The sequence below is a fragment of the Protomyctophum parallelum genome (assembly GCF_964188405.1).
Source record: "Protomyctophum parallelum genome assembly, chromosome: 3".
NCBI lineage: Eukaryota > Metazoa > Chordata > Actinopteri > Myctophiformes > Myctophidae > Protomyctophum > Protomyctophum parallelum.
Genome location: NC_139698.1, coordinates 12,931,555 through 12,953,527, shown reverse-complemented (window position 1 = coordinate 12,953,527; position 21,973 = coordinate 12,931,555). Strand labels below are relative to the sequence as shown.

At 49.8% G+C, this 21,973-nt stretch overlaps 1 protein-coding gene across 1 annotated transcript in view; it reads left to right on the top strand.

Moving 5' to 3' along the window:
* Positions 1-19,289, top strand: part of LOC310856223 (teashirt homolog 1-B-like) — a 45,101-nt gene extending 25,812 nt beyond the window's left edge. The window contains exon 4 of the mRNA XM_083761503.1: positions 15,321-19,289. Coding sequence (XP_083617629.1) covers positions 15,321-18,907 — 3,587 coding nt within the window. The 3' untranslated portion in view covers positions 18,908-19,289. The remainder of the gene's footprint in view (positions 1-15,320) is intronic.
* The last annotated feature ends 2,684 nt before the right edge of the window (positions 19,290-21,973 follow it).

The window sequence follows — 21,973 nt, the reverse complement described above, 5'->3', positions numbered from 1 at the left end:
AGTCAAGTCATGCAGAAATGTCGGAAGAAATATTATATTTAAAAAAAAAATACGAAGGTAATCAGACTTTGTGTGCTGCTGCTTTTGTCGTCAAACCGTGATGGAAATGGTTCTAAATGTGAGATTAGAAAGCCGCTGCATGGTGACTGATGCTATTAGGCAGATATGCCGTAGACTTTACTATCTCCCATGAAGGATTAACGCAAATTATACAGGGAGACGGCTTGATTTCCTCCGCTGCCTGCATGGCTGGGATGTGGGCATCTGAAGCACTCTGAGTTGACAGCGTCTGTCTCTGCTTAGTTCCCCGAGACAGGTTGTGTGACAGATGATGCCAGCGAGGGCTTAAAAAGTGCGTACGCTTGTGTATTTGTGTGTTGGTGGAAATAAGTACGTGTGTGTGTGACTGTGTGTGTGTGTGTGTGTGTGTGTGTGTGTGTGTGTGTGTGTGTGTGTGTGTGTGTGTGTGTGTGTGTGTGCGCGTGTGTGTGTGTGTGTGTGTGTGTGTGTGTGTGTGCGTGCGTGCGTTTCAGGCGGTGTGGCGAGAGAGAGGGAGAGTTATGAAGTGACAGGCGAGCGTGTTTGAACGTGATTGCGCGTGAATGACTTGAAACAGGTTCCCTTTCGTGTTGGGTGACAATTGGGAAATGGCTAATTTTAATCTGAGCCGCTTCACTTTTAATTCCCGGCTAACTTTTATCTGGCTTTATTTTAACCCATTTTGGGCGGGAACCTCTTCTGGTGTTTTAAACATTATGTTATAATTTAGCTATTGCAAAATAGCAGATCTACAAGCTCATAGCGTGCCACTCGGTGGCACGCTACGAGCTTGTATGTCTGCTGTTTTTGAAAAATCGTTAAAATGTGTCGCAAATCATTGAATATATATTTCAGAGCCAACATTTTTAACTGAAATATTTGCTTCTGGTGGGTCCCTGGAACTACATATTTTTAATCGACCTCAGTCCTAAACGGGTTAAATCGCCTGGCTGTCGGTGAGGCTGTCCTGCAGGTGAGGCCTATAGCGTGCCAGCCGAGGCAGCAGAAACAAAACCCGGTCAAGAAGACGGAGCAGGTGCCGCAACTCAGAAACGGCTGATTTGAAAAATGAAACGAAAACAAAATCCCCACCAGATAAGTAACAAAAGTATGCCGTGACTCGGCTCGCTCGGCTCCTTTGAAAAACAGCCCCGACGTCATAAACCGCGGCCAATCGCATCCATCATGTGTCCGATTGCACGCGCCGATCTCCACATCGGGACGTGCTTGAACTCTGGCGTGGATACGGTGGCCAGGGAGTTTCTTCACCTCCCAGGAATGTTGGAGGCCGCATGCAAAATGCTCCCTGTTTTAGCTGTGCTGTCTCTTGCGCGGCCGCGCTGATTTAAGAGAGTGACATGTCCTTTAATGTCGGGCAGTAAACTGTTGGGGGGAATTTATACGTGCGAGTCCTGTTTTCCACCACTCCGAACACTCTCCCCGGGGTTACAGCTGCGGCTGTGTTTACTTTACCACCAAGCCCCCACGTTCCCCTCCTTGGTTTTCACCTCGTGCTCCTCATCATCCTATCGTACTTTTCTTTCTCGTGATATGTTTTTTTCCCTCCGTTCTGTCGTCGGGTAGCGCGGGGTACAGGTAAGGGTTACCGTGAGTCACGCGGCAGCGCCAACCAAATCATTCTCTCCGCTCCTGACGCAGTTATACAGGACCTAGTATCGGCATGAGTATAGGCCTAGTTTGCCTTCAGCTGAGCGTGGGACTCCATGTTCGTCTCTCTATTTATTTCCACGGCTCCGTGCCTTTTCCCATATAAAGACAGCCCATGTCCGACCATGTCACCACATGATGGATTGCACGTTCTCTTCTCTCTCCCTCTCTCTCTCTCTCTCTCTCTCTCTCTCTCTCTCTCTCCCTCTCTCTCAGGAAGAGAAAATGGGGGGGAGGAGGAGGAGGAGGAGGAGGGGGGGGGGGATGTTGGAAAGAAAGGAAGAAGGAAAAGGAGGGAAGAATGAAGGAGGTAGTGAGCGAGGGAGCGAGAGAGAGAGTGAGGAAGTGGAGTGGCGCGGTGCAGCAGTGAAGGACATGGCAGCTTAGCAGCAGCCAAAAAGACTGTGCTGAACACCTGCTCCTGTCTCCCAACACCCCTTCAACTTGCTCATTACCTGTCAATCTATCACAGGCAGCCAGATCAAATGTCTGCAACAGCCAGGGCTCGCGCAGGGAGAGAGAGAGAGAGGGGAGGGTGTGTGTGTACGTGTGTGTGTGTGTGTGTGTGTGTGTACGTACGTGTGAGAGAGAGAGAGTTATCGGGGAAAGAAGGAAGGAGAGAGGGAGAGACAGATTGCAAGTCTGGTAGTGAAAAGAAGGAAAAAAGAGAGAGAGAACAGGTTGAGGTAAAAGGAGCAGGTTCATGATGTGCACATCTCAGATTGTTGACGTTTAAAGTAAACTCTAGAAAGCCCCTTCCAGGGAGGTGGTCCCGGACCCCTGTACCGATGTATGACTCTAACACGACCACCCTCTATCACAAATTAGCCCCCCCCCTGAATCGTTTGTGTGTGTTTCCTGTGTGATTGTGAATTCCCCAAAACATTATACAGTATACACACACGTCACGCACACCTCCCCTCCGTTTAGTTTTTTTGGGAGCGGTCCGCACTCCCCTCCTTTTCCAGGGTGCTTTGGGCTGTTCCGTCTGGCCTTTGATTGGCGCCTCTGTGTAAAGAGGTGAATCTCTTGACAGACAAGCGCCTCTGCAGGGAGGCGGGGCCTGCAGTGTCAGATTTCAGCGACGAGGCTGGTGTGTGTGTGTGTGTGTGTGTGTGTGTGTGCGCTGAATCTTCGCTCATCAAGGTGCATTAATAAACGCATGACCAGCCCCAAACCCTTTATTTTTGGTCTCCTTTCAGTCTCTGTTCCCCTGCTTCAATCTCTCTCTCTCTCTCTCTCTCTCTCTCTCTCTCTCCCTGTAGTGTCTGAGCTCTTGTGATTTACGGTAATTATCCATCGTTGGGGTCATCTATCAGGCTGGCCGTTGCTAGGCGATGGAAGCAGCTGCTGCTGGCTGTTGTCTGTGCCGCCGTGTTGTCTTGTCAGGGACAGAGGGGCGAGGTGTGTGTGTCTGTGTGTGTGTGTCTGTGTACATGTGTGTGTGTGTGTGTGTGTGTGTGTGTGCGCGCTTGTTTGCATGAAGCGGGGGAGTGTGTGTGTGTGCGCAGGGGGGGTTCAGGTGAGGTTCTGAATCTTGACTTGGGATTTAAAGTCACAGGTGCCGCTGAGATTTGATGGACAGCGGGTGGATTAATGGTGGGAGGAGGGAGGGGGGTAGAGAGAGGCCATGTGGAATATGAGTGAAATGTGTTAGGGTAGGGGTTAAGGTTGGGCAGTTTAAAAGGCCCAGGTGACGTGTGTGTGTTTGTGTGTGTGTGTGTGTGTGAGTGAGTTCATGTGAGTGAGTGAGTGAGTGAGTGAGTGTGTGTGTGTGTGTGTGTGTGTGAGCTCATGTGAGTGAGTGAGTGTGTGCGTGCGCTGATGTGTGTGCGTGTCCACATGATAGACAGAAGAGCTGTATGAGAAATAAATGTTTATGGACAGATGGAAGTTGGAAGGAGCGGGGCCTCGGGGAGTTGTTTTAGGGTCTGTGAAAATTGGGATGGAAGAATGGCGAGTGGGGCAAAAAAAAAGAAGCTGAGGATTTTCTATTGGCAGGTGAGAGTAGCCCAGATGGTTCAGAGCTCTGCTGAGGGCCTCTCTCTCCTCCTTACCCCTTCACAACCCTTTATAGCCATTGTTGTGTTGCGTGGCGGCTGTGGTTTCGGGTTTCATGGAGTTCATCTCTATAATAGTTAGTCTAAGGTTAACGACTCTAAATACAGTATTGAGCCTCTATACTGTATTTTGAGGCACAACCTACGAACCAGCCGGAAAAGAGGAGACTTGAACAGGAAACTGGATGTTCTGATTATGTTCACATGAAGCTAGCCACAAGTGGGCCTACTATTAGGCCTACTGAGAAATCGGACGTAGAAAAACGTTGTTGCAAAAAGTACTTGGAACTGGCATATGCTTTACTGCTGATAGTACGCCAGTGACAGTCTGACAGTAAATGATGAATACAGGACTATAGCACGTGTACATAAAGGACTATAGTGATGCATGTTTTCCAGCTGTGACATGACCTATATTTGTCCATCATTCACAATTTGGCTCTAAGCACATGATTTTATGAAAATGATCAATATCACAGACCTAGCTGCGTCTGTATTAAAACTACATTTGAATCTAGCTATGCTATAGATTAAGGCACTTTTTATGCCTTTATTTGATAAGGGACTGACAGGAAATGGGGAGTGGCATGCAGCAAAGGTTGTCGGGGCGAACCCGCACCATGCTGTCATGCTGGATTAGCAGCCTCGGTAACCGGATGTCTACGCCAGCCGTCCGGGCCAGTAAGAGACACATTTAAAGACATTTTATGATTTGGGCACACCAGTGGCTCACCACAGTAAGAGCACATACTGTAGCATCAGAGCTGACAACCCTCACGCAATGGGTGTCAGAGTCACACATTTGACCCGGTTCACACAGAAATCCATTTCAGTCTGTATTTGAGTGACAAAGGTAATTCAATTATTGTATCTGAAGACCCCCCCCCCCCACCCGTTAACTGTGGTGAAAACATGTGTTCGTCTGCTCTCATGTGAACTCTGCACGCTGCGCGCACGTAATTTCTCCGTTGGTAATGTAGGCTGTTGGTATCCCCAAAGTAAGGTCGCTTGCGTCGCTGACAGGAGGATCAACATCATACTGTAGATCTTACGATGAATTAATGTTCCATATTCTACACATCCACAATGTTAGCTTTCCGGGTGTACCCGGAATGCATCGTGACACTAAAGGTCTCACTCTTCTGGGTGTACCCGGAATGCATCGTGACACTAAAGGTCTCACTCTTCCCAAACCAACCCGGCAGACACCGCTGCAATCGTTGCATCCCTGTCTCTCCTCTCTCTCTCTCTGCTTATGCTAATGCTTAAAAATGATAACGGGAAATATGTAATGCTCTTTGTTGGAAAAACATTGCTACATCGCCAGTACTGTCTCTGGTGTCCTCTGGCTCTCTTGGTCTATATCGATGGGTTTCTGTTTGGTCGGCGGAGCGGTTATGTGGTTCCTCCATATACTAGCTTACTGTAGATACAACCTTCACCCTCGGCTCTCCATACTGGACTAATTAGCGCCAGTTAGCGTTTGTCATTACGTTTAGGGGTGAAGATTAGGAACACCTCTCAATTAATCTGCAATCAGCTGTTTGTTAATTAGCTAACCTGTTCTAAGTGGCCTTAAGGGCTCTTGTGTAATTAGCTAAGCTGCTGGGATGCCGCTCGCGCGTGTGTGTGTGTGTGTGTGTGTGTTGACATTGACCTGAAGCACACGCTCATGCAACGCATGGGCACCACATGCGTACTGTACATACAGTATACACACACACACACACACACACACACATATGTTCGCTACTATCGATACACTCGCATCCTCTGTCACGGTCGAGATGGACAATAACCTGGCTGCTCCCGGTCGATAGTTCCATAAACACACGCACGCATGCACGCACGCGCAAGCAAGGTCACACGCACATACTGTACACAAGCACCTAACTTACATGTACACACACACATGACTAGGGCCTCTGTGTTTGTTCAAAATACACGCACGCACACAGACACACACACACATACATATTTAATACGTAACATGGCCTACACAGTATATACACACTTATTGCACAGCGGAGTACTATCTCACACACTCATGTTCACCCAAATTCTATTCTTGCTCACTCTCATGCAAATACACTACCCTGGAAAGTGTACTGCGTCGTAGGAAAGGGTGGGAGGCACAAAAAGGGAATATACTTATACACTCGGCGTGCAACATATACAGGTACAGTGTCGTAGTAGTAGTGTACGCACTGCGTATATACTCTTTTGAACATTGCAGCCTTTTTATGTGCGGCAGCAGCAAACCCACCTATGTGTGAGCTGCCTCTCTGTCGGCGTGTCAGAGAGAGAGCGGTTCTTAACTCGCTCACTTCGAAGCCATTTGTTTGCTCTCCTGCCTTCCTGACATTGTCTGTGGTAATTAAAGGAGCCGACTGAAATTTATGGTTTAATTATAACAGGCCTTGTTATGCAAAGGAGACCAGGATGGGCTGATATGTGCAATAAAAATAAATAAATTTCCACGCTGGTTTATTGAACCCACGCATATGCAGGGGCAGGGCGGAGCGTGGCGCAATCGCTTTCGCTCAGGTGTGTGTGTGTGTGTGCGCGTGTGTGTGTGTGTGTGTGTGTGTGTGTGTGTGTGTGTGTGCGCGCGCACATGAATACAGGCGTTTATATATGTCCATATGCAGTTTTGTCTGCATTCCAGCCGTGCCTTTGTAAATAGACACACACACACACACACACACACACACACGCATACATGTACAGTACACGGTACGCGCACACACATTTGTGCATGTGTGTTGTCATAACCGGACAAGAGCATGGATGGCAGAATGTGGGTGGGTGAGAATAAGGAAGGGGGGGGGGGATGAATTGCAATCGATTGGTGCTGTTTCGGTGTATTGATCAGCGGGCGTGTTAAACCCTACTGTAGTCTATGAAGAACGCTCAGTCAGTGGCTCATCCTCTCCTACGTAACACACAGGAACACCAACAAGCACTGTGTGTGTGTGTGTGTGTGTGTGTGTGTGTGTGTGTGTGTTCCCGTTTGTGCACGAGTGAGTGTGTAAGCATGCACAATGCGGTGTGGTTCAGCACTGGAATGTGAATGTTACGGCTGGGAGATACGGAGAGAAAGTGTATCTAATATCACATTTTAAATATGTTTATCGCTGTGATGATACTGCAGGGATGACTATTGGTGCTTTCACAACATAAGACGCCCTGACTGAGGGCCATATATGGGGGCGTGACGGACCAACGGGAAATGCACGTTTTCATAGTAAATGAGGTTTCGAAATGCCTACAGTATAATAGAATATCTATAGTGTTGTACCTGCTACTGTAATGCAGGCTGTAAAATCTGGAACACAACGCTTAGTTAACAAGTTATATCACACAATATCACTTCAACCCCAGTATCCATGTTCGGCAACGTGACGCGCTGTGAGTCTATTCTTGGCTCAAGAGATTTGGTGTATTTAAATACTATTTGGGGGGAAAAGGTGGTCTAAGTACAGAGCTAACTCGGGTCCACAACGGTAATCTCGTATCACAATATCCATATGCAGCCCCAGTGCATGTGTTTGTATGACAATGAATTTGCGAGCATGTAGTTTATATGTATGTGTACTCCGTGTGTGTTTGTGCGTGCGTGTGTGTGTGTGTGTACAGTATGCACTCTGTGTGTGTACTCTGTGCGTGTGTGTGTACTCTGTGTGCGTGCGTGTGCGTGTGCGTGCGCGTGTGTGTGTACTCTGTGTGCGTGCGTACTTCGTATTGGGGGGAAAGTGATCTTGGCTTTGGCCCATGAGCCGTTTCTCTGAACTGATCTTTGGGTGTTCGGTATAAATAGCACCGGCTCTATAAATAAAACAGGAGCACCTTTCACGCTCGCGTGCACGCACACACACACACGCGCTGTAAACATACACCCACATGCAATACGCCTTGCATCTAACGGGGGTGTTGGATGCATATAAACATAAACATGCAGAAATATAAACAGGGGTTCTGTCAAGCGATACATCCTCATGAGTCCAGAGATATCCACAGCTCTACATGTGACACAGTGACATATTTACATAGACGCTGACCTACACCTACTTAGCACTCGCCACATGTCCGACCCCTGACCCCATGGTGTCCTATACAGCGGTGGTTCCCAGAGTGGGGTCTGTCGGGGACCCCCAGGGGTCCTTGAGGGAGTTCCAGGGGCTCCCCATGGGGTCTGGGGGGACCCCCATGGGTCCTTGAGGGAGTTCCAGGGGCTCCCAATGCAGCTAAATTGATAGTTTGGAACCAAATGGACCCTTATGGGTCTGTAAGAGTGTACAAATGGAACCAAATGGACTGTTCTTAGCTTACGTATGATTCGTGATGGTTATTTTTTTGATGTATTACCATGTTTTTGTTTGTGCTTACTGTATGTCGCGCTGGATTAAGAGCGTCTGCCAAATGCTTAAATAGTAAATAGTAAATTGTATGAATAGAACCGAATGGACCCGGTTGGGTCCGTTCCTTTTTTGACATGCATCTATCGGGGTCCCCCTGTACTGTAGCAACAGTGATAATGGGCCTAATAATAATCTACAAATATAGGAAATTAAGGGATAACAATAAAATAAAACCCAAATATAATAACAAAGATAGCAGCAGTATCAACACATTTTGTCCATTGGTCGTAGCACTTAAACCTGGTCAGAATCCTTCTCTATCACCCTCCCTGTCCCCCTCTCCATTTCCTACTTCTGACTGACTGCAGAACACCTTGTTATGTCACTAGTCTCATCTGTAGCTAAGTTGTCCTTTAGCTGCTTTGGTCATAGGATCATATTTGCAACATATTTTTATACTCCATTGCATGCGGCACGAGATGTATTCCGATTTTTGCTCAGCTGGTCTCTTTTTTTCCCCCTCGCCTATTTGCAGTTATTGATGAAGAGAATAGATTTTTCTTTTCGAGAAAAGCCTGAAGTGGAGAACTTAACACGCACTTCAGGGGGTACATAATGCCAGAGTGCAAAATAGAAAATGAAGGGAAATTCCGCCTTAAGCTGCTAGCTTAGCACCGACTGCGGCGTGTATCGTTAGAGGTTGCCGTTGAGTTAACCCGCCAAGTTAATGCTATTGAATGTACATGCCAATAAGACCAAACATGAACTCTAATCCTATTTATGTAGTAGTGCCTTTTTATACATTCACAGGGCTGTCTGTCTGTCTGCCCGGGCTACACTCGGCACTAGTGGAAGTGTTTTGAAACGGGGGAGATAAATTGGTACAGTGAGCTGGAATGCAGCAGCAGTTATTTAAGGCCCTGTAGGTGCTGCCTTGCCATATGCTCCATTATTCCGCTTGGGAGGGGCCCATGTGGGCGGGCGGACGAGGCTACAGAGAGAGTGGAGGAGGGTGAGAGAGAGAGAGAGAGAAAGAGGAGAGAGGGGGGTGAAGGTTTGATGAAGGCAGAGGAAGTGCAGGAGGTGGGGGGGGGGGGGGGGGGGGAGTGGAAGAGAGAATGGCAGGGGAGGAATTATTTCAGGAGAGCCCCCCCATCACAGCCGCACGAGAATTTCGAGAATCGGGATGGCACGGGAAGCCTGAGGTGAGAGAGGAATTATCTCAAAGTAAAAATGATCATCTTTGCCCTCAATATCCGGTTCCCTCGCCCATCTTCCTTGCATAATTTATCTCGTCGGATTTCTTTTTAGGCACCAGTAGATTATAACTCACCAAACCGTTGACCTTTCAGTGATTCTTCTTCTTCATCATTTTTTTTCCCTCCGCATAGTCTTCGGTGCGTAAGTTGATATCTGTCCGTTATGGGGCGAAGAGAACGGCACGTTTCCCATCAGGCCCAGGTTTTCTAGGCCTGGTGTCGTCAGCCTGGTCCCCGTCCATCATTCTCCCTTCCTCCCTCCCTGGTCCCGGTGGAGCCCGTCAGAGCGCAGGCCTCTTTCTCCCTCTCTCTCTCTCTCTCTCTTGTCAGACCAGGGGCCCGTGTTCCTGAGCAGGGCACGGCTCTCACGTTAGCCGCTCCACAGGAACACATCCCCAGCATTCCCTCTGACACGCCGGCAGCAGCATTACCATAATTGGCTTTTCTACATGACGGGACAGAGGAAATAATAATGTCATTTTATTTACAGCCCTCTTGTCCCGGTCCGAGGGCTATCACCCCCCCCCCCTCCCAGCATCTCCCCACTCCCCCAACCAACCACCACAACCACAACCACTCCTCCTCACATAACACCAACGCACATACACCCCGCCTCCTCCTCCTGCTCTCTATCTCATCTCTCTTCTTCTCCCTCTTTCTCCCTCTCCTGCCCGCCGCTGTAGTCTCGCTGCTGCCACGGCGTGTAGGTCAAGCGATGGCTTTTTGATCAGCTCCTGTCCAAAGCCATCAGGGCTGAGAGGAACGTAATGGAGAGCAGGGTGACAAACAGAATCTGGGGAAGGAATAAGACTGCCAGTTTCCCATTAGAGGCCGGCCTAAACGGCCCGTGGCCCCCCCGCCCCGCCGCGCGCCCACCCCCGCGCCGCCTAAATCACATGAGTGAAGGGGCCCACGATTGGACATTAGTGCCGCAAATGACTGCCGTGATTGCCCCCTCTCCCCAAACTCGCATCAAATAAATAAAGAAATGTGTGTAAATAAATAGAAGAAGGGTGGTGGTGTTTGTCGGAGAGATGTGGGACCAGGGCCTGCTATGGGGAGCTGACTGGTTCCTCTCCCCCCGTCTCTCTCTCTCTCTCTCTCTCTCTCTCTCTCTCTCTCTCTCTCTCTCTCTCTCTCGTTTCATCGCCTCTCTGCCTCTCTTATCTGGTTTGTTTGGCTTTGACAGCGGCCAAATGGTGAAGCTCCGTGAGCCTGACAGAGAGTTTTATTGATTTAACAACCGGCAGAGTCTCGGCAAAAGAGAAAGAGGGGAGGCAGAATGGAAGGGCGGACAAAGATACCAAAGTTTGAAAAGGAATGATATGTTCTCTCTCTTCTCTCTCTCTCTCTCTCTCTCTCTCTCTCTCTCTCTCTCTCCCCCCCCCCACTCATCTCTCTCTCCTCTCTCTTTGCCAAAACGCTGACGCGCCCGTGGCTGTATTTCATTTTGATATCATTTACAAGAATCAAATCATACACAGAGTGGAGCGCCGTGTGATTGAGTGTGTTTTTAGAGATGATCTGTTTATAGTTTGAAGCCCCGTCGTCTCCCCACTCTGAGGCCCTGTGTTCCTGTGAGACAATACCCAGGGCGTTCACCGGACCCTTTCATCGCCAGACACGACTCCACACCAGCACACAGTCACACGCAGCACTGTAGGCCCTACTGCGGGGCAAACCACTGCTTCATGGGACACGTACAGTACACAGCAAAGTTCACTTTGAACGCTTTCAGAACAAATGTTTACACTCAGAATTTTGCTGTGTGCATACGGTATAAACCACGTTACTTGTGTGTGAACAATGAATGTTTGTATCAACATACTGTATGCAGTGCACGATCTTCATGTAACCACTTGAGCCCTTTTATATTCTATTCCGTACGCGCATAACGCATAATGCGCTAATAGATTTGCTATTTTTTTTTTGAAAATGTGCCCCAAAACTTTCAATTTTTGGGGGGAATGTTTTTATTTTTTGACAATTTCCACCCAAAAATAGACTTTTGAACATTTTCACCTACAATGACATGGCCAAACATCATGGACAGATATAACGTGGATAAGTAGCAACCGTATGCAATGAATTCTGAGCCATTTGGATGCTAATATTGTGTGGGCCCTTCTTGTGTGTGTGTGTGTGTGTGTGTGTGTGTGTGTGTGTGTGTGTGTGTGTGTGTGTGTGTGTGTGTGTGTGTGTGTGTGTGTGTGTGTGTGTGTGTGTGTGTGTGTGTGTGTGTGTGTGTGTGTGTGTGTGTGTGTGTGTGTGTGTGTGTGTGTGTGCTCGTCTGCGTATATTGCCAATGACCCGGGTGGCGTGGCTGGTGGAGGTTGATCGCTGCCGTTTGTGACAGTGAGTCTACGGTGCCGTCCCGGGCCACGCTGGCTGCTGTCTCCTTGATGGCGTCGCATCCCCGAGCAGAAGTGACAGGCGCTTTGGTGCCCGCGCAGATGGCCCTGCTCACAGCCATCACCCGCTCGGCGGACCAAACCGAAACCGCCAGGGACGGGCAGGGCGGGTGGCGGGCCCGGGCCCGGGCCCCTCCCCTCCCCCCGCCCCTCGCTGTCGGGTGTCGCTCTGCATATGTGTGTCTCGGGATGCGGCGAGGAGGAGGAGGAGGAGGAGGAGGAGGAGGAGGAGGTGGGAAGCTTAATCTGGTCACCAGTCGGCTCCACGGAAAGGCGCCTGCATTGCCTTGTGTTGTCAACAGTGATTGAGCAGACTGATCACTGATGTGTATAAACCGCTTCCAAGTGTTTCTTTGAATGCTGTAGCGTCGCAGCGTCCCGTCAGGAATAGGTGCCCTGCGTCGAAATAGATTTAACCCATTTTGGGCGGGAACCCCTTTTGGTGTTAGCATTATGTTATGCTTTAGCTATTTAAAAATAGCAGATCTACAAGCTCATACGAGCTTGTAGGTCTGCTATTTTTGAAAAGTCGTGAGAAATCAAAGAAATCTTTGAATATATATTTCAGAGCGAACATTTTTAACTAAAATATTGGCTTCTGGGGGGTCCCTGGAACTACATATTTTGAGATGGGGGTCCGTGGCCCAATAGAGATAATTCTGGGGGTCCTTGACATGAAAAAGGTTGAGCACCACTGACTGAAAAATGTTAAAGGCCTAAATGGGTTAAATAGAGTTGGGCCGTTCTCCTCCCTAATGTTTCATCAGTAGATCGTGGTCTTTATGGTTTTCTGTGAAACCGTCCAGTCGTTCGGCTCTGATTTCTATTTCTTTCATTCTTTTTCTTCCCTTTTTTTTAATACAGCTGTCGATCTCCTCCATTCCTTTGTCTGTGTGCTTTTGATATCTCCCTGTTTGTTGTTTCCATGACAACGTGCTCAGGACGGGCATTGATTGACAGGGATCGTCAAAGGGCTCCCTGGCGCTCCGCGCTCCGCGCCCCTCCCTGATGCAGCCTGCGTTTTGTCACTCACCCAGGGAGATTTCTGATGATCTGACGCTTATTCCTGCTGTGTGCGCATGCGTGTTGCGCGTGCGTGTTTCGTGCGCTCATAAATGTGTGCCGGGTTATGTGTGAGCGTGTGCACGTTTCCGTATCGCTCTGCCAGCCATGATGGTTTAGCAGATTTTTGGACACGAGTAATTCGCATGAAGCTATTCACGGCGAGCTCACAAACGCGCACATAGGCTTGTGAAGAATAGCCATTTTCCGCGGCGTGCGTCGGTACAATCTCCCATTGGCTGATGTGGGTTGATAGTACCCTGTTCTGGAAGCAGGTTAGTGCGGGAGAGAGAGAGAGAGAGAGAGAGAGAGAGGCACAGTAACAGAAGACACTCTGCAGATGTGTTGTAGAAGAGTACAGCACATAATGCTAATCTGCTGTGTTAGGGATTTTCAGGAGTTTTAGGAACTGTCTCGGTCTCAGTCTGTCAGTGGGATTGAAGCGCAGCCAGGTTCTCCTGTAGTGCTCTCATTTCACTGAAATCCTGTCAGGCGTCGGGGAGTGTGGGGAAGGAGGGTGTGTGTGTGTGTGTGTGTGTGTGTGTGTGTGGGGGGGGGTGGGGTGGTGGTGCTCATTTGGAGAAGGGTGTAACTGTGCCACACGATGAACTCTTCTATATATTGTGGTCCGCGGTGCAGGTTCAGCGTTGGTTGCACCGGAAGAACCGAACGTTGTGTGTTTGATGTGTTGTGTCTGCACACATGTGGGCCATGCAGTGGGGGGGAGGGGGAGGGGGAGGAGGAGGAGGAGCGTGCATGCATAGAAGATGCGTTTCGCAAAATTGCGGCGCACACAATCGTAAACGGGCTCTCGCGCACACACACACACACACACGCACGCACATACATGCACGTTCACGTGCGCACACATCCGCAGTCGATAGTGCAGCTGCTCGCCCGCCCGCCCCTCCCCCTCCTCTCCGCTCCACCCAATCTCCTCTCAGGCAGCAGTAAATGGTGCCAGTGTATATATATCAGGTATTATGTCCACTTAGATTATGATATGACAGGTTAGCGTGCCGTTTGAAGCTGACAGCACATCTGTTTCATCAGGAGAGACCGATACTGGCATCTAGGACACACATCTCACCATGGAGGAAGGAGATAAAGGAAGAAGCGAGGGGGCCGTCTTTCCTGTCTCCCTCCCTCGCCCCCCTCTCCTTTTCTCTCTCTCTCTCGCACCCCCCGCCATCTCGCCACCTCCTGCTTACTCCCGCCCGCCCGCCCCCTCGCCCGCCCACCCCCCCCCCCCCCCCCCCCACACATCTCCCCCTTCTCACTCACTCGCTCTCCCCTGCCTCCTGTCTCTTCCGTTTACTGCTGCTTGCCGTGTCTTTCTTGTGCGCGCCTGTGCATGGGCACACACACACATAAAGCACAAACACACTCGACGGTTTATCCAGCTATATTTCTCTTTCTTTTACCCTCTCTGTATATACTGTACCATTGAACCTGTTACGTTCTCTGCTCCGTTTCGTTGTCTTTGTCCAGCGCCTCTAGTCTTTTGATTATGCCGTTATGTACAGTATTACACAACGGCATATTTCATGCTATATATACAGTGTATATATATATATATATATATATAGGCTATATATATATATATGAATTAACTGTCTACGGAATTAACTGTCCACGCCTGTGCATGGATCAGGTTTTCTCTCAGTTTCTGACTCCTCTTTATTTAGCAGTGACTGAGGCAGCTTGGGTCTGAGCTCCATTGTTATGCTCCATTCTCGTGCTTATTAACTCAAAGAGAGTGACCTTCAGCTCAGCGAAACGTGGGCAAAAAGGAGATGCTGCAGTATCTCAAAATGAGTGTTTTGTTTCCCTCCCCTCTGATGGGTTGCGTAACCCTAACATGTGAGGGGCTCAAGTTCACAGGATGGATGAGTGAGAGGAGATAAAGCCGCGGAGGGAGGGGTGGGAGAGAGCGAGAGTGAGATGGGGGAGAAAGAAAGAAAGACTGGGAGAAAGGGAGCGTGCAGCTGGCTAACAAGGCCAAACAGCCAGTGATTTCCTGGGGAACATGAGGCATGTGCTGGAGGAGCGAGGAGTTGGGAAGGAAAAAGGACAACTGTCAGAGGCTCAGTGATTTATTTTTCCCTTGGAGGCTTTTTTCACCACTGGCTTTCAGAGACACATGTGTGTAAAATGCACACCCACACACCCACACACACAAATAAAAGCCCATATTTCCCATCATCGAGTATTCATTCCATGTTATTTTGTCAGTGGTCCTGTTAGTGTGCTGTAAATCTTTTATTCCACCGAGCTGACCTGTTTTCCCTTGTCTCCTTTCTCCCATTTCCTTCTTTTTTCCCTCTCTCTCTCTCTCTCTCTCTCTCTCTCTCTCTCTCTCTCTCTCTCTCTCTCTCTCTCTGTCTCTCTCTCTCTCTCTCTCTCTCTCTCTCTCTCTCTCTCTGTCTCTCTCTCTCTCTCTCTCTCTCTCTGCTCCAGCATATGCGCCCGAGGACGAGCTTAAGGCGGACACTCACGATGAGGAAGAGCACCTGCAGGACGACGGCCTCTCATTGGACGGCCAGGACACGGAGTTCCTGTGCAACGAGGAAGAGGAGGACGTTGACGGAGGCCAGCCGCCCAGCTACAGAGACTCTCCGCTCAGCAACGGCACCAACCCCGACGCCGGCTACGGCTCGCCGCTCAGCGACGCCAGCGACCGCCTCGCGGACTTCAAGAGCACCTCCTCCTCCAGGGACGGCGGCGGCCAGGAGCGGGGGGAGGGGGGCGGCAGTGGGGGCCCCGCCTTGCCGCATGTCTTCCGTCCCAACAGCAACGGCCTCTCCCTGCAGGACAGCCTGGCGCAGATGAAGGCCGTCTATGCAAACCTCATCTCGGACGCCTCCTGGTCCAGCATCGCCATGGACATCATGAAGTCCAAGCCCGTAGCCGCGGCCGTGCCCGGCAGCCTCGGTGGCGCCCTCGTCTCTGCGGCGGCAGTGGCGCCCACTTCGGCAGCCTCCACCGCCTCCACCGCCAACAAGAGCAGCGAGGACAGCACGGCCGGCGGCCACCACCACAACGGGAGGAGCTCCGGCAGCGCTGCCGCCGTCAACCACATGGCGGCGAGCAGCACCGCTAACGGCATGGCGGTTAGCTTCGCCAGCGTCCACGGCGGGCCCGTTAGCGGCGGTGGCGCTGGGACAGCGAGTAACGGCGGCGGTGTGGCCTATGACTGGCACCAGGCGGCCCTCGCCAAGACCTTCCAGCAGAACCCGTACCACCTGCTGCCGGAGCCCAGCCTCTTCAGCACGGTGCAGCTCTACCGGCAGAACAACAAGCTGTACGGCTCGGTGTTCACCGGCGCCAGCAAGTTCCGCTGCAAGGACTGCAGCGGCGCCTACGACACGCTGGTGGGCCTCACGGTGCACATGAACGAGACGGGCCACTACCGCGACGACAACAAGGACAAGGAGGAGGACCGGGGCAAGCGCTGGTCCAAGCCCCGCAAGCGCTCCCTGATGGAGATGGAGGGCAAGGAGGACGCGCAGAAGGTGCTGAAGTGCATGTACTGCGGCCACTCGTTCGAGTCGCTGCAGGACCTCAGCGTACACATGATCAAGACCAAGCATTACCAGAAAGTGCCTCTCAAAGAACCGGTGCCGGCCCTGGCCACGAAACTGGTGCAATCCGCCAAAAAACGAGCGCTCCAGGATGCCATACTCTCCCCCTGCTCCCCAGACTCTGTCCACGCTGCCGGGGACCACGGCAAGGACCACAAAGGTACGACTAACCCATATGTCACGCCCAACAACCGCTATGGTTACCAGAACGGCGCCAGCTACACGTGGCAGTTTGAGGCCCGCAAGGCCCAGATCCTCAAATGCATGGAGTGCGGCAGCTCCCACGACACGCTGCAGCAGCTGACGGCTCACATGATGGTCACAGGACACTTCCTGAAAGTCACCAACGCTTCCTCCAAGAAGGGAAAGCAGCTGGTGTTTGACCCGGTGGTGGAAGAGAAGGTGCAGTCCATCCCGCTGCCCCCCACCACCACCAGGCTGCCCGTCCCCAGCATCGTCAAGTCCCAGCCGGTGTCCCCCGCGCTCTCTTCTGGCTCCGAAGAAAAGAGAGAGGCGGGCGAGGACGACAAGATGGAGGCTTGTGAGCCCTCCACCGGCTCACAAACCACCATCTTCAGGAAGATAAAGGAAGAAAAAGAGGAGCCGGGTGAGAAAACGGAGGTGACCGCCACGTCGTACAGGTACCTCCGAGAAGAGGACCTGGAGGAGGCCCCCAAGGGGGGGCTCGACATCCTCAAGTCCCTTGAGAACACTGTATCCAGTGCCATCAGCAAGGCCCAAACCGGCACCCCCACATGGGGCGGCTACCCCAGCATCCATGCAGCGTACCAGCTGCATGGCGTGTTGAAGAGCAGCTCCACGGCTCTACCCCCGACGGTGCAGAGCTTACAGATGCAGCCCTTGTTTAACAGCAGCCTTCGGGGCCTGGTGAGCGACGCCAACTCCATCATCCACTCTCCCAGGAGCCCTTCCTCCCCTCCCCCTCTCAGGAGCAACGTCACTGCCATGGAGGAGCTGGTGGAGAAGGTGACCGGGAAAGCCAACGCCGTTAAGAAAGAGAGGGAGGAGAAGCTGGTGAGCCTGGAGCGTTGCCGGCCCCCGTCCTCCGTCAAGTCCCCGTCCCCGGCTCTACGAGAGCAGAGGGAGCATTTAGCTTCTCCAAACGACCTCTCTGTGGGCAAACAGCCCTTCGGGAGGAACAGCAGTCCTGGCAGTGCGGAACAGGAGCTCGTCTGCAAGAAAGAGCCCAAAGAGAGCCTTGTAGATGGCCACGGCCACTCGAGAAATGGCACGGATGCCCGCCAGTCGCCGGTAACCAACGGCAACAGTTTGGGCATCATCACCGATCATTCACCAGAGAGGCCTTTCGTCAACCCTCTCAGCGCACTCCAATCAATCATGAACACGCACCTGGGCAAGGCCTCCAAACCGGTGAGCCCAGCCGGGGACCCGCTGTCTATGCTCTACAAGATCAGCAACAGCCTGATGGACAAGCCATCCTTCCACAGCACCCCTCAGGCCAAGCCGGCTGAGCCAATCAACCGCTATCAGTTCTATGAGAGCAGCGACCAGCCAATAGACCTGAGTAAATCCAAGTCCAGCAGTAACGGTAACAACAACAACAACAGCAGTAGCAGCAGCAGCGGCGCACTGCTCAACAGCAGCAGCATTAACGGTAACAAGCCCCTCATGTCTCTGTCTGACTCTGTTTCCTCCCCGCTCAGAGAGAACGCTCTGATGGACATATCCGACATGGTGAAGAACCTCACTGGCCGGCTGACGCCCAAATCCTCCACTCCCTCCTCCATCTCCGAGAAGTCCGACGCGGACGGCAGCGCGTTCGAGGACGCCCTGGAGGACCTCTCGCCCATCCAGAAGAGGAAAGGGCGGCAGTCCAACTGGAACCCCCAGCACCTCCTCATCCTCCAGGCTCAGTTCGCCTCGAGCCTGCGGGAAACCCCCGAGGGTCGCTACGCCATGACCGACCTGGGGCCCCAGGAGAGGGTCCACATCTGTAAGTTCACGGGCCTCTCCATGACCACCATATCCCACTGGCTGGCGAACGTCAAGTACCAGCTGAGACGGACGGGGAGCACCAAGTTCCTGAAGAACATAGACTCGTGCCAGCCCGTGTTCCTTTGTGGCGACTGTGCCTCCCAGTTCAGGACTCCCGCCGCCTACATCGGCCACCTGGAGACTCACCTGGGCTTCAGCCTGAAGGACCTGTCCAAGCTGTCGGCCGAGCACCTACGGGAGCAGCAGGCTGTCTCCAAGGTGATCACGGACAAAATGACATTCGGCAGCCCCCTGTTAGCCTTGGCCACGCCAGAGGACGACACAGGCTCCGTGTACCAGTGCAGACTTTGCAATCGGACATTCGTCAGCAAACACGCGGTCAAACTGCACCTCAGCAAGACCCACGGTAAGTCTCCAGAGGACCACCTGGTGTTTGTCACCGCTCTGGAGAAACTGGAGAAGTTGGACAAGCTGGAGAAAGTTTAAAATATGGACGGGGTCTAGAGCTTAGAGAAGAGACTGACAGCTGTGGAACTGACCAGAATTTCATTGCACTAAAATAACTTTGTTCACAGTTACTGCACTGGGCGGAACTGAGCCGTCAGAAGAAAAAAAAAGAATCAGTCTTATTTTTGTTTGTTTTTTGTTTTATTTTTTTGTGATAACTGCCTGACTGGACCATGTCTTTTCATGTTAATTTTGCTTTTGTTTTGCCAAGCTTTAGTTTTTTTTAACACTTATTTTGTAATGTATTTATATGCTATTTGTCTGATCTGTGCATGTATTTTAGTGAATCAAGGTTAAACACGAGATTTTAATCTTTTCATGGCAAAAAAAATACAACTACTGCTTCAATGGTAACTAAAGTGGTGAGTGAAAAATGAAACGGGGGTGGGGGTGGGGGGGAGAAAACTGTATAATACTTGATATGAAGAAGGTGAAAATTAATTGTATACACCAAAAGAATGGAAGAATCCCCTGAAAGACTGAAGTAGCACCTTAGACATTTGAATTTTATTTGTAAAGAGTTATTCTGCATTTGTCAAAATCAGATTGATTTGAAAAGATCAAGGACTATAATTTTCCCTTTCCTTTTCTTTGAGTTCCCGTCACTTCAATGTTTTTGATGATGAATGACCTGCTCAGAAATCTGTCAGTGTATTAGAAAAAGAAACGGATCACGTGAACATTTGGAATAATTGAAAATGCTGCTTCTGGTTACAAGTCAATCAGTGAAATGAATGGCCGTCAGTATGCAAGTTTGCTCCAAAAAACGAAAAAAATAAATAACAAAAAACCTTTTTTCTCGATGTGAAGTATCACCTTATAGCAATTTTCCAGTTGTATGGTTTGTTACAAATTTTCTCTTTCTAAAATCGTGTCGCTTTATTCAACTGTAAAAAGAAGAAATCGGTCCGTTACATGTAAATGATTACCAGTGAAATGTCAGTACTCCATAAGACATATCTTACCATTTGAAACGGCTCCACATTCTTTGTACCTTAAGGTGTGTGCATTCTCTAACTTTTATATTGTCCTTTTATATACAAAAATAATAAAAGAAAAAAAGAAAAACAGATGGTGTACATAGATATATACTGTAGAGCTACAAAAATGTCCTTTTTTAAAGAAAAATACAAATTTAGCTTCTTTGGCTTGGTTTACAGAAATGATTTTAATTATACTTGCATCCAATTTGATGCATGATATGGTGTGGAAAAAAATAATTAAGCGATGCACAATGACTATACATTTCAATGTTTTATCAACAATATTGTAAAAAAGAAAAAAAAAACTTTTTAGCACCAATTAGTTTGTTTCATTTCATGTCCTCAATTGTAAAATAAACCCCAAAGCAGTTGTTAACAGTCGCAGACTTGTGATGTTGTATTCATTTTTCACGGAGGTGTGCATAAATGCTGAATTCACTGATTTGACGGGGGTGGACTTCATTAGAATTGGTAATATGGCAAATTAAAACTATGACCCATCTTTCATTTCTGACATATTATACTTCATTTTGATATTCTTGAAATAAATCAGATTTAAGAGCTTTTACCACAACTGTCTAGGGGCCCTACAGGATATTACATTCAGCTTTCCCAGACTACATGATGCATGTCTCATGTCTGATTTGTTCTTAGTTGCGCGCCGGTAGTATAAGTATAAAGTATGAATCAACACTTTGGATCTGTTTGGAGTCGAGGTTTAAAAAAGAAAAAAAGAAATTGTGACATGAGGCTCATCATATGCTGCCGATGATGATTGTAATGATGAAGAGGCTGAGGGTGATAAGTGGTAAGGGTGCCTATTGTGCGGTGAGAACCCCATGCTAGGCTTGTGACTGGCCTTTGGACGTGTCTTTTCTGAAAGAATCAGTGTTGTATATTGATGACGACAGTGTAAGGGAATCAGATGGGTGTCTGTTCTGCTTGATATAGCCTGCTGACTGGCCGCAATGTATCAGACAATAATTAACACGACTGTTCAGATGATAATTCCGCTGGATATACTGCTTTCTTTTTTTGTCTTCCGCAGATCCGCTCTAAAGCTGTTAAAAGGAAATGAATGCTGCTTTTTTTTTGTCCAGAGCGCGAGGGGGAGGGGGAGGGAGTACAGTGGAACTAACACTCACAAGTCTGGGAAGAACGTAAGATGAGTCATTATATCAACTGACCTATGAATGACCCCCCCCCCCAGCTTAAGAAGTTAACCAATGAAATGCCGGGTGTCCTGCCTCCCTCGAGGTCGCCCTGGAGGTAAAGAGAGCGTCGACGGCATCAAGAATTTGAATCTCTCATCTCGCCCTCATGTCTCGGGTTTCAGGTAGAATACTTTAACACGGCCAGGCTTTGTATCACTGGAATCATCATGCTGCAAGTGTTATGACTTCCATACCTCAGATTCAAAACATACCTTGTGCTGGCTGCATCAGTCAAACACATACACGACACGTACACACTATACACACACACACACAGAGCACACTCTGTCGGGCATATTAGCATGAGTGTCTTTGTGCAATTACACACGTTCTGGATCTGGCTGCACCTCTGCACGTTGATACAGGGATTCAGTGACAAAGGAAACACAGAGAGGGGGGCAGATTAGCCCGGCTGAAGATGCAGCTTCCTGGAAGGGTTCTGCCAGTGCCGGAGCCGGGTTATAAAACAAACAGGGGCAGATAAACAAGCAACATTCGGAGGAGATAGTGTTCCCTGCACACCGCAAATAAAAAACACCTTGTAGGTTTAATGCCCCACAGCTAAACCTGTAATTTTGCTGCGCCGTCAGATAGCTGTTGAGCCGATACGAGGCTTCCCCCCCCGCTTTGTTAGAGATCAGTGCACTGTTTCCTGTGCGTATTCTATGTAAATTACATGCGATAATCGCCACGCACGGCACAATGCTGGTTCCCGCGGTGCAAACGGAAACCGAGGGTAGATAAACGCAGCCGGGGCAGATTTGCATAGCTTTTGTGTTTTGGGCGCACCAGAACGTGAGCCCTGAGGATTGGTAGGGATTTCCTCGAGGTTTTGTATTAGTAAATGC